General features: G+C 38.8%; 4 protein-coding genes across 7 annotated transcripts in view; 2 read left to right on the top strand and 2 right to left on the bottom strand.

The window, feature by feature from the left end:
• LOC104715780 (IQ domain-containing protein IQM6-like) overlaps positions 1-2,648 on the bottom strand; it is a 7,046-nt gene extending 4,398 nt beyond the window's left edge. The window contains exons 1-10 of the mRNA XM_010433157.2: positions 2,512-2,648; positions 2,366-2,413; positions 1,911-2,292; positions 1,709-1,823; positions 1,551-1,616; positions 1,367-1,455; positions 1,201-1,288; positions 862-1,101; positions 654-755; positions 7-559 (exon numbers count right to left, since the gene is read on the bottom strand). Of these exons, the coding sequence (XP_010431459.1) occupies positions 7-559; positions 654-755; positions 862-1,101; positions 1,201-1,288; positions 1,367-1,455; positions 1,551-1,616; positions 1,709-1,823; positions 1,911-2,292; positions 2,366-2,369 (1,639 nt within the window). The 5' untranslated portion in view covers positions 2,370-2,413; positions 2,512-2,648. The remainder of the gene's footprint in view (positions 1-6; positions 560-653; positions 756-861; positions 1,102-1,200; positions 1,289-1,366; positions 1,456-1,550; positions 1,617-1,708; positions 1,824-1,910; positions 2,293-2,365; positions 2,414-2,511) is intronic.
• LOC104712530 (protein-lysine N-methyltransferase N6AMT2) lies at positions 4,101-6,269 on the top strand. The gene is made up of 5 exons (XM_010429450.2): positions 4,101-4,565; positions 4,675-4,833; positions 5,516-5,597; positions 5,689-5,887; positions 6,041-6,269. The coding sequence occupies exons 1-4, from the start codon at positions 4,101-4,103 to the stop codon at positions 5,838-5,840; spliced, it is 858 nt and encodes a 285-aa protein (XP_010427752.2). The 3' UTR covers positions 5,841-5,887; positions 6,041-6,269.
• Positions 6,524-9,750, top strand: LOC104712529 (rhomboid-like protein 15). Of its 4 annotated transcripts, none has more exons than XM_010429446.2 (13): positions 6,524-6,644; positions 7,111-7,276; positions 7,416-7,719; positions 7,955-7,987; positions 8,077-8,168; positions 8,258-8,331; positions 8,561-8,655; positions 8,732-8,801; positions 8,885-9,054; positions 9,129-9,171; positions 9,242-9,307; positions 9,394-9,468; positions 9,560-9,750. In XM_010429446.2, exons 1-13 carry the CDS (start codon positions 6,621-6,623, stop codon positions 9,563-9,565), a joined length of 1,218 nt encoding a protein of 405 aa, XP_010427748.1. In that variant the 5' UTR covers positions 6,524-6,620; the 3' UTR covers positions 9,566-9,750. The 4 variants fall into 4 exon arrangements, with proteins under 4 accessions (XP_010427748.1, XP_010427749.1, XP_010427751.1 ...); XM_010429447.2 differs by having other exon boundaries at positions 6,525-6,644; positions 9,248-9,307; XM_010429449.2 differs by lacking the exons at positions 9,394-9,468; positions 9,560-9,750 and having other exon boundaries at positions 6,525-6,644; positions 9,133-9,171.
• Positions 9,799-10,714, bottom strand: part of LOC104715779 (universal stress protein A-like protein) — a 2,036-nt gene continuing 1,120 nt past the window's right edge. Inside the window, exons 2-5 of the mRNA XM_019230067.1 lie at positions 10,568-10,710; positions 10,355-10,464; positions 10,144-10,262; positions 9,799-10,041 (exon numbers count right to left, since the gene is read on the bottom strand). Of these exons, the coding sequence (XP_019085612.1) occupies positions 9,924-10,041; positions 10,144-10,262; positions 10,355-10,464; positions 10,568-10,710 (490 nt within the window). The 3' untranslated portion in view covers positions 9,799-9,923. The remainder of the gene's footprint in view (positions 10,042-10,143; positions 10,263-10,354; positions 10,465-10,567; positions 10,711-10,714) is intronic.

The raw sequence follows: 10,714 nt of genomic DNA, 5'->3' as shown, positions 1-10,714 counted from the left end.
CAAAGCGTGAAGCTCTTGGAGATAAATGAGCTTGCTCAAGAACCCTAAATTGAAGCTCTGATGGGTAATCTCTCATACAACTGATTCTAGGCCCTGCACCAGTACTCCATCTTGAATGTAGCCGCTCAGCTAACTGATAAGATTTAATTCCTTTGTGTGAATCTATCCGTTTCATTATCTTCTCCTTCAGGACAGGTTTCTCGTATTCTTCAATGTCTTCATCGAACAGATTTGATTTTGGGTATGTGAACTCTTCCTCAGCTATGAATGACTCTTCTGCTGTCTCGTATCCTTCTTCTGAAGGGGTTTCAGGTTCTTCTTCTTCTTCATCCTCCTGATCTTCCTCAATCACGTTGTCAAGAGTCTCCGGTCTTGAAATTTTTGAATGGAACCTTGTAAATGCTTGTAGCTCTGAATGATTGTTGGGACGTTTAGTGTTGGGACTTTCACCGGTCTCAGCATCCACAAAGTCACAATGTTCTTCTTCGGTCTCTTTGATTCTTGAAGGCATCCTCTTCACCTTAGGATGAGCTTCTCCATCTTCTTCATCCGGACTCTTCTGCAGAATATGAAAAAGAATATCTGTAACTGCGTAAATCACAGCCTAAACTTAAAACCAGAGCCACAAAACTATGAGATCAGAATGGACTTACCTTTACATTGGCGAGGTCTACATTGTTCTCTCGTAGAAACGACATGAAGGCCTGAAAATTCTCTTCTGTTGGGAGATAATGTCCACTGTGAGGCCAAACTGCCTGAAAAGATCATCCAAAGAACTCAAACTTAACACACAAAGTTTTAACAAAGCTCTTGCTTCTCATCTTCTACACAAGTAAAAACGAGGAAATTTCTTTCGTTCACCTTAAGAACACCATCTTCAACCACAATTCTTCCAGCAGATAATGTAGCTCCCCCGGCTAGAAAACTCGAGTGTTGAAAGTTACCCTTTTTCTTCATGGCAACATACATTATTCTAGATACACTTAGGACAAAGATCCACTTTGCATCAGGAGGACCTTCTTTTGTGTCCAGGACTATCCCACTTTGCTTGTACATTAGTATCCCATTCTCAATTACAACTTCGTATGCCTCTCTTTCGGTCTGTTTGTAAGAAAGAATAAAGCATTACAAAAAGATATCTCACAAGCATGTCAATAATATTGGTCTACTAAGCATAGAAAACTAGAGGGTAAAACTCACGGGACCAAGATACTTGATGCTTTGTTGGTAAAGTTTTGATCTTGGACATCTTTCGTGGTTCAATTCTTTACCTTGTCCTATGTCAAGCCTACACATGTCCAAATTAAGTTGGATGTTAGTACTCTTGATACTGTCATACTTTTGATTGTGTAAACAGCAAGCTTACCAATAGAAAAAGGGTTGTTTACTGTCACAGTGGAGCCAAGCATGGTAATAGAATTGTAAATTGTGGCCATACCGATGTCGAGGATCAATCTGTTAAGCTAGAAAATTAAGATCACATGGCTTTGCACAAAACTGATATAGCCACAGAGAAAAACATATATATATTTGTACAAGAATATTCTTACTGCCTCAAGCCAGTGCTGCAAAGCCAATTTCCTAGCTTTCTCGTCTTTTGACAAGCCTTTACCCACCTAAACAATAAGATTGTCAAATCATTAATATGTTTTGATAGGCTTAGTGTGCATCAAACCAACATGTTTGATAGGTAGGCTTAGTGTGTTACCTTAGCAGCTCTTGTTCTTGCTCTAGACCAACGTGAAACTGCAGTCTCTTGCTTCTCAATTTCAAAAAACGATATAGAACTTCTTTTAAGTTCAGCAAAGTCAAGTACCTTCCACCTGCAAAATGATCCATTCAGTCACACACTAAACAGATAAATGTCTATATACAAATGCCAACAACTATATAAAGCTCAACGTACGAACCATCTTTGCTCAACGACTACAGCACAATCAGCAAGCCGTCTTCTAGTTCGAAAGCTTCTATAAACCTTCTGCAACTTCAACGCAGCTTGATACCTTCCGTCACCTAATAACAAGGCTAAAAATTCTTTGGCATGATCGTTCTCGGAAACTGGTTTCCATCTCCGCGATTTAAATCTGTCATCTTCTTTCATAAAAGTCAAAGGCTTTACAGAGAAATTGTTCACCACCACATCAGCCGGAGAGATTCTTGATCGTTGTGTTGTCCCTTTATTACCGCTAAGGGATCTGCTGAAGAGCTTCTTTCTAGTTTCATTTGATTCATTGATGGTTGAATCCGACTCATTGTCATTAAAACTGATTGATCGAAGAATGGTCTTCATTTCTGCACAACCAAGATCATTCAAATATAATAATACCAAATCAAATGTTCATAGAAATTGTCACAAAATACTAACCCATTATCACTTGAAACCAGGCTCAAGCAGTTCCTTATAAAGAATGTCCTGAAAATGTCAAATATACAATACCATCATCATCAACCAAAAACAGAAAAGTTCTTGAATTTGAGGAGAAAAACACAAATGGTAAACAAGAAGCAGACCTGGGAAGTCAAACAAAACCCATGAGACAGAGGAGATTCTTTAAGGAAAGAAAAGAACAGAGCCAAAAAAGATAATGAGGAGGTTTTGAATAAGGATCTTTGGGTGTCTAGGATTAGATGGTTGGAACGTGAGAGAGAACGATAATGACGGCCGTTTCTGATCTAAGAGATTCTCATCATGTCTCAATCTATCAATGCCAATGTGTTCCATTGGAGGTGGAGAAATTAGAATCCTCTGTTTTTTTTTTAATCTTCTAACTTCCTAAACATAGAGAAAGAGACAGAGCTTTCACGATCCTACTGTAATTTTTTTGTTGGCTCCTCTCCTCAGTTTTTTCACCTAATTTTGTCCTCGATGTTAGATTTTAAATTTGGGTCCCTATAAAACCTCAAAATTACTAGTTTAACCCAAACAAAATCTAAGAAAATCATCAACTTTTTAATAATTTCCATAAAAGACAATTAAAAAAAAAAGCATAGTTATCTTGATAAAATACATAGCAACATCACTATGCTAACATATTAAACTGACAAACCATTAAATTTTATTATAAAAATATTTACAATTCTCAAATTAAAACATAGATTTTTCTATCTCTCTCTCTCAAATCCTTCAGAGAGAGAAAGCTTCTGTAATATATTCCGACGACTCTTATAGTCGGTTTTTTTGTTTTCCGGCTAAGTCCAGTTTTATTTCTCGCTTAGATGACGAGTTCTTCTTAGCCCTTATGGCTAAGTTTTTTGTTTTTCTCCCTTTTGCAGAGCTTAATAGATCTCTGTCATGATGAAGAGGTCAAAACCGAGTAGTGATTCAGAGGTTTGGATCATCGGATTGCTCGATTTCAATCAAGAGGAGAATAATTCCTCATACCTCTTGTTATGAGCCGTTTGTTGGCAAAGGATGATGGTTTCTCCTTGAGCTTGTTAATTGTGGTGAGTGTAATTCAGTGGCAGGTGAAGAACGGATTAGAAGAGCGTGTTTTGCGGCTAGTCTGACAATCTCACCTTCTCACGTCTTCCGGAGATCAACGGATCTGAAGTCTCAAATTTTCTGTTCTTCATACTCGGATAAAAACTGCAAAAAGCCTTTGGTGTATGGAGTCAAAAGCTGGAATCTGATGGATCCTCATGGTTGATAAGGCAATTTTCTCGCTGGAAAATTTTAGATCTCGTCGGCGTTTCAGTTCCGGTGTGACAGGTGGTTTGCATCGGTCGCGTGTTCTTTCGGACATCATGTTCGTATTACACGTGTTGCACATGTGTCATTTATTAACCCTCTTTGTTTTATTGGTTGTAATATTTTGGGGTTAATTGGGCTTTGTGTGTAATGGACTCTTTCACTTTATAATCTGTTTATGGGTCTAAACTTTTAATGAAAAAGTTGACGAAAAAAAAAAAAAAACATAGATTTTTCTATCTAATTTATATACTATGTTTAAAAATATCTAACACATACGTGTGATAAATACAAGAAAAAGAGATAAAATATATAACAATCAATAATAAAAAAAGATAGTGATAAACATTTTCAATCTCAATTAAAAGGTTCATGTCTTTAATAAAAAACTTTCAAAAGTTGGGGACCTTTTATGAGATTTCTCTATAAATGCAAGCCGAATCGAAAAGCCCTAAATCCCTTAAACAGTCAACTGGCCGTGTCCGTTAAGCTCACTCCTTCCCGATACACCGAAGCTCCAATGGAAAGAGAAGATGAGCTTCAGAGGCTAAACGGGCAAGCTTCCTCAGCTCCACTAGACGGAGATGTTGAGGATGACGATCCGCTAGTGTTGAGCTCTCAAGCATTGGCGGCGCTCCAGGAATTTCTAGCCGACCAAAACAAGCCTGCCGCGAGCACGCCGCCGACTTCTTCCGTCGCCGGAGGTGATGAATCCGATAAAGTGGAGCTGGTTACAGAGGATTGGAGACTCAGCCAATTCTGGTACGAACCTGAAACCGCTGAGACTGTAGCTGAGGAAGTGGTCACTCTCTCTCAAAGATTCTCAGACTGTAGAGTCGCTTGCATTGCTTGCCCTACTCTCTACGTTTATCTCAAGGTACCCTTGATTTGTATCGAATCCGTTTTCCTAAAAATCGACACTTTTGTTGTTGTTGCTGATGCTAAGTTTCTTCTGTGTTCCGGGGTTTGGATTTGTGATGAGTCAGAAAAGGGATCCGAGTCTCCATGTGCAACTGCTGGAGTACGATATGAGATTCGAGAGATATGGAAGTGAGTTCACGTTTTATGATTACAACGAACCTGAAGATCTGCCACTTCAGCTGAAACATTGCTTCCATATAATCGTTGCAGATCCTCCCTACTTGGTAAATTTTGTTTAAAGTTTAAAGTTCTTTACTTTCTCCGGTGCATTTATCTCATGGTAATCTGGAATTTTTATAGCCTGCCACTTGATAAGATAGGATTAGAGACTGGTATGTATTAAGATGCATATAAATACAGGTCTCTCAAATTATCTATCGTGGAGTTCGATAGTAGAAAGTTCAAAATTAGAACAAGACGAAAGTGAAAGTGTAAGCTTTTGCTAAACTCCTAAACTTGAGTTTTATCAGTTAGTTATGGTCATGGCTTTTAAGATAGGGTTAGAGACTAGTATGTAAGATGCATATAAATCCCTAAATACAATACCATCTAGTGGCCTCTCAAATCTTGTATCGTGTCGTTTGTTAGTAGAAAGTTCAACATCAGAACAAGATGAAAGTTAAAATGTAAGCCTTTGCTAAACTCCTACAACTGGAGTTTTATCAGTTAGTTATGGACCTTATGTTCATGGCTTAATTCTCACTTCTTTAAGATGAATACGTCGTGCTTTTATGCTGCCATACCCACAATATTTCTCAGATAGAGTATATGTAACTTTGTGAGGACCACAGTAATGTGTGATTTTTTTGTGTGCTATATATTGCTTGATGTTCTTCAAAGCATTAAATGTCTTGGAGTACCTATTAGTTAGCGTTTTAATGATCTTGATTCGTTTGTGCTTGACAGAGTAGGGAATGCCTGGAAAGAGTTAGTCAAACAATTTCGTTCCTCTCAATCCCGGTAGATTCATTGTTGCTTCTTCTCACAGGTACCAGGACGACTTCTGTTTTTTTTTTCAAGTCAAATTCATTGGATTTTATGATTTATCAATAACTGGGCGATATATTCACGTCTTGCAGGAGAGGTGCAAAGAGAACATGCAGCTGAGCTATTGGGTGTTCGTCCTTGTGTGTTTAAGCCTCATCACTCTAGCAAACTCGGAAACGAGTTTCGACTGTTTATAAGTTATGATCCAGGTACCAGATTAGGAGGCTTGGAAGAGGACAGCTAGTTGTGAGTTGTACATCTTTTCATCTAAGCATCTATGTCGACTTGCTTGTAAGTTGCTCCTCTAAAGTCTTTTTACTGTTCTCGAGTAAACCAGTAATTGTTCTTTTATCCTTCTGTAAGAGACTTAAAGCCATCTCACGTGTTCATGTCTTCCCCTTTTGCTGTTAAATTCTTATGACCATGCGCCTTAACCAATCTCAGGTTTCCGGCATATCAAGCCCTCCATCCTCTAGCAGGGGACGAAGGTTGGTGGCAGGGCAAGCTCATGTGTGGTGCCTCTTCCCTCTCGTCCTATCTTGGATAATTTTTCATCAATGTTCTCTTGGTGACCTCACAGTGTTCAATGGTTCTCTGTTTTGTATCTTGTTGCAACCGCAGATCTCAAGTCTGTTGATCAATCGAAAAGTTTTGAATTTTGATATGCTTTACATTATCAATTCTCAACATATTTACCAGAATGATTTATTGCTTCATGAAATCAACATGACATACGGAATTGTAGCTCATCAGTCATCATCACAAACAAATTTACAACAACTAGATCAAATTTTTAAGTTCTCTCAGCAAAAAAAAAGAAAAAAGAAAGTAAAATAAAATAAAACGTGGTCCGACCCGGTTCGCCAAACTTAACCAGAATCTAAAGTGCTAAACCGGGGGAAGAAGTTAAGATCTCGAGAAGAGTCTTACGGTGGGAGAGAAACGACGACGAGAGTAATTACTTCTTCTTCCATATGGGTCATTGAAATTCAAATACACGCAAGACGAAGCATCGGAGAAGATAATGAGGCCAAACATTGTTACCGAGGTTAGAGATCTGTTCATTTCTTTCCGTTCTGCTTGCTTATTCTCTCTTGATCTCAATCAATCAGAAATTGCTGAGGTTTTCACTTAATTTTGATTGCCGAGAAACTCCTAGTGAGAACGAGCTACGGCTGATAGCATAAATCAGTAATTAGTTAACAAATTAGCAGTTCAATTCGACATAGCTTCACTTTCATGGCCAGTCGTTAGTTGTGTAGAAACGCTCTCTTCGTATAATATACCAGCCTCTGAGTTCTTCTAGTTATAAAACTGTGACCTCCTTTTGAAGATTTCTGAATTGAATCAAAAGGCTAAAATATATTTATGTTACTGTTCTTGGACTAGATAATCAGGTTTTCTATGTCTGGCCAAGTAGATATTGGCACAATGTTTAGTTATAAAACTAGTTAAAAGGTCTTCTTGTATCGTGTTGTTTGTGATTAGTTATGGATTTTCTTGTTTTCTCATAGGCTGGGGTTCAGACTAGAGTTAATCAATGGTGGAATGCCATACCGTTTCTCACGTCCTCTGTGGTGGTAGTTTGTGGGCTCATTTACCTGATTTGCCTGTTAACTGGATATGACTCTTTCTATGAAGTATGCTTCTTACCCTCTGCGATTATCTCACGGTTCCAAGGTAAAAGTTCTCATATTATTCACGGTTGCATTTCATTTTCATGTAGCTTTGCTAATTTCATGTTATTAATAATGAGATGCCTGAATGTCTTTGATTAATTTTTCTCTTGTTCATCCTATTCCTGTCATCTGTTGTGCAGTTTATAGGTTCTATACAGCCATTATTTTCCATGGGTCTTTGCTTCATGTTCTGTTCAACATGATGGCATTGGTTCCTATGGGTTCCGAGCTGGAGAGAATCATGGGATCCGTCCGGTTGCTCTACCTGACATTTTTGCTGGCAACGACCAATGCTATATTGCATCTTCTTATAGCATCCTTAGCAGGATATAATCCCTTCTATCAGTATGATCATCTCATGAATGAATGCGCTATTGGATTTTCTGGAATCTTGTTTTCTATGATTGTTATAGAGACAAGCCTCAGTGGAGTTACCTCTAGGAGGTAAGAATTTTCAATGGCTACTTTAGTGTTCTCTGGAAGATTAAAGTGCAAGTAAATATGAGCGTCTCCACTTGTCATTAGAAACATTGTCTTCAAATTTGTTAATGCTACACATGCATGTGAAAGTGCCTTCTGCAAATAGATTTGTAAGATATGCGTTGTAACATTAATTGCCAATCCTTTTGTATTCACGAGACTATCTCATATATCTTCATTTGCTACTTTCTCTGTGCAGTGTGTTTGGTCTCTTCAACGTGCCAGCTAAACTGTAAGCTCATTGTCTTGCTTGTTGGCATCTTAATGTCCACCTGCCTTTCTTGTTGCTCGTATGATGTAAATTTTTTTATCCATGCGTAGGTATCCGTGGATCTTATTAATCGTATTCCAGCTTCTCATGACAAATGTTTCACTGCTTGGGCACCTATGCGGCATCCTGTCTGGTTTTTCATGTATGATTTAATGACCTGTCTCATTGCCATCTGCTTTCGAAATCTGCAACTTCATAGCCAGCTAATTTGTTAGTCGCTTTGGATTTCAGATTCATATGGCCTCTTCAATTTCTTGATGCCTGGTTCTTCATTTTTTACCACCATTGAGTCAGCCTCTTGGATGGTAAGTACGTCAGAAGATCTGGATTTTTGATATTTCCTTTCCTCTGTTAATCGAGAAGCCATCAAGATCCAAAAGTTGTACTGCTTTATGTTCAGTTACTTACTACAAAGTTAATAGTCAGTCACTTTCTAGTTTTGCTAATATTTTGAAATGTGGCTGTGAGTGGTGCAATAGACATATTTCTCTCTGCATTAATTATAGCTCATCCAGATTTTATGTCCTTTTCCAGTCTAGCTTTATAAGGCGACCCAAGTTCATCATGTGTACTGGTGGGAATTCTTCCAGCTACATTCCCACTTACTCTGTACAAAACACAACATCCAGGTGTGATTTCCTAAGAACATATCAAAGACTGAACTATTTTCATAGATAACACCCAAATGACATATTCCTGGAACAGTGGCTTCTCTACAGGAAATGCTTGGAGATCCTTGTCTTCATGGTTGCCACAGAGGGAAGCATCTAATCAGGTATGGTCCATGCTAATCTTCTCAGTTTCTTTTCCTTTTTTTAGTGGATGTGTTCACAATAAACCATACTACTTTACATGCAGTCTTCTGAGGACAGTAGATTTCCGGGAAGAGGTAGAACTCTTAGCACTGCCCGTGATCCAACTGCTCCAACTGGAGAAACAGACCCAAACCTTCACGCTAGACTGCTGGAAGATAGCAGCTCTCCAGACCGCCTTTCTGATGCAACTGTCACCACCACGGCAGAGCCAAGGTATTAATGTCTACATAATCAGCTTTATATGCACCTTCTTTAAACCTCAACCTCTTACCTCACTGTGTGTGCAGACAGGTGCCAGTAGCTAATACAGCAGTCCTGCCCCAATCCCAGGTTAGTTGCTTCTCTTAGATATTTTGCCTTGTAAGGCTTCTAGAGGCTTTTCTCTCATTGAGCTGTTAAGGCACAGGGACGTGTTGCTGCTCCAGAAGAACAAATCCAGAAACTCGTTGCCATGGGCTTCGATAGGGTACGTTTCTTGATTCATACCAACCTTAACAAAAAAAAAAAAAATAGTGAAAAAGATGTCTTAAAGAGTCTCTGGGTTTGCTTCAGACACAAGTGGAAGTGGCGCTTGCTGCTGCCGACGATGATCTCACTGTAGCAGTGGAGATCCTAATGAGTCAACAGGTATAATCTTGCATGAACGAGAATTCTATGGTTTAATACCTTTCTACTTTGGTCACTACTAACAAAGATGTCATTGTGATCTAACTTGCAGGCTTAACAAAACCAACTTGCAAAGTAGTAGACCTGCGTGTATTGTAAACGTTTGTTTCTCAGTCCATCTTTTTACTTGCATTTAGAAACTGTATAGCGTCTGTTTTCGTATATTTAAGAAGGTTGCTTCTTGAACCAGACGATTAAACTAGTTTCCCGGTTTAGAATCTATACAAACAGAGAGTTGGTTTATTTCTTTCGTTTTTGTTGCAAATCTCTTTTACCTATTTTCAGAAAACGTTTCCAAGAACCAAAGTACACCGTATTAAGTTCGATTATTGTTCAGTGGCACACATTTTTTGTTCTCTACGACTACGAATTACAAACGATATGAAATAGAAGTGATCATAACATGGTTTCCTTCCTCACTTGATCTTGTGTTCCTTCGTGGTGCTAGTTGAGGTCTCTCTAGGCGGTCGCACAATGAGAATTGGACATTTCGCATGTTGGGCACAGTAGTCACTTACACTCCCTAAAAACGCCCTGCATATCCCAAACACCACAAATTGGTGAGTAGTCACACCCTGAAATGTTTTTGTTTGTTTGTTTGTTTTGTTTAGACCTTAAGACCAAAATGGAAGTAACCTTTTGATCATGCCGAGTCCACGGCTACCAACCACAAGAAGATCAACGTGGGTTTGCTCGACAGCTTGGCATATCATCTCCTTAGGATCTCCTTCCAATATCATAGTCTCTGTCTTCACCTACAACATATATACACAAAAAAAAACTCAAAAGCGAGATAGAAGACAATTCTAGGACGACTTTCACACATATGTGTATACACATAGCGCACCATTTTGCCTCTGCATATCTCCAACGCCCGTGTGAATAAGTTGGTCGTACTCTCTTCTCTTGCTTTTCTCACTTGTTCGGGCACTGAATCTGTGGCATACACCGCCGAAGCTAAGAATTTTCAAACTCTCTCAATATTGTATATAATAATTTCCCTTAAAGTACAGGCATAGAGAATAAACGAAAAGATAAGAAAGAAGCGTTGAATCTTCACCAGTTCCACCAGAAGGGTAGATATATTGAAGGTACGTTGGATGAACATGAACCAACGTAAGTAAACCGCCTTCTTGACCAGTTTCCGGTTCGGCGCTAATAACATCTCTGAGATGTTCCACTACCCATTGCAACGCATCGAAGCTGT

This window comes from Camelina sativa, chromosome 9, assembly GCF_000633955.1.
Source record: "Camelina sativa cultivar DH55 chromosome 9, Cs, whole genome shotgun sequence".
Lineage (NCBI taxonomy): Eukaryota > Viridiplantae > Streptophyta > Magnoliopsida > Brassicales > Brassicaceae > Camelina > Camelina sativa.
This window is presented reverse-complemented; position numbering and strand designations above follow the sequence as displayed.

Bases quoted from the DNA above. Each gene is read 5' to 3' on its own strand.
- LOC104712530 (XM_010429450.2), top strand. From the start codon at position 4,101: ATGAGATTTCTCTATAAATGCAAGCCGAATCGAAAAGCCCTAAATCCC. The intron at 4,834-5,515 runs GTAAATTTTGTT...TGTGCTTGACAG, and splicing joins TTGCAGATCCTCCCTACTTG to AGTAGGGAATGCCTGGAAAG. The intron at 5,598-5,688 runs GTACCAGGACGA...CACGTCTTGCAG, and splicing joins ATTGTTGCTTCTTCTCACAG to GAGAGGTGCAAAGAGAACAT.
- LOC104712529 (XM_010429446.2), top strand. From the start codon at position 6,621: ATGAGGCCAAACATTGTTACCGAG. The intron at 8,656-8,731 runs GTGTGATTTCCT...TTCCTGGAACAG, and splicing joins GTACAAAACACAACATCCAG to TGGCTTCTCTACAGGAAATG. The intron at 9,055-9,128 runs GTATTAATGTCT...CTGTGTGTGCAG, and splicing joins ACCACCACGGCAGAGCCAAG to ACAGGTGCCAGTAGCTAATA.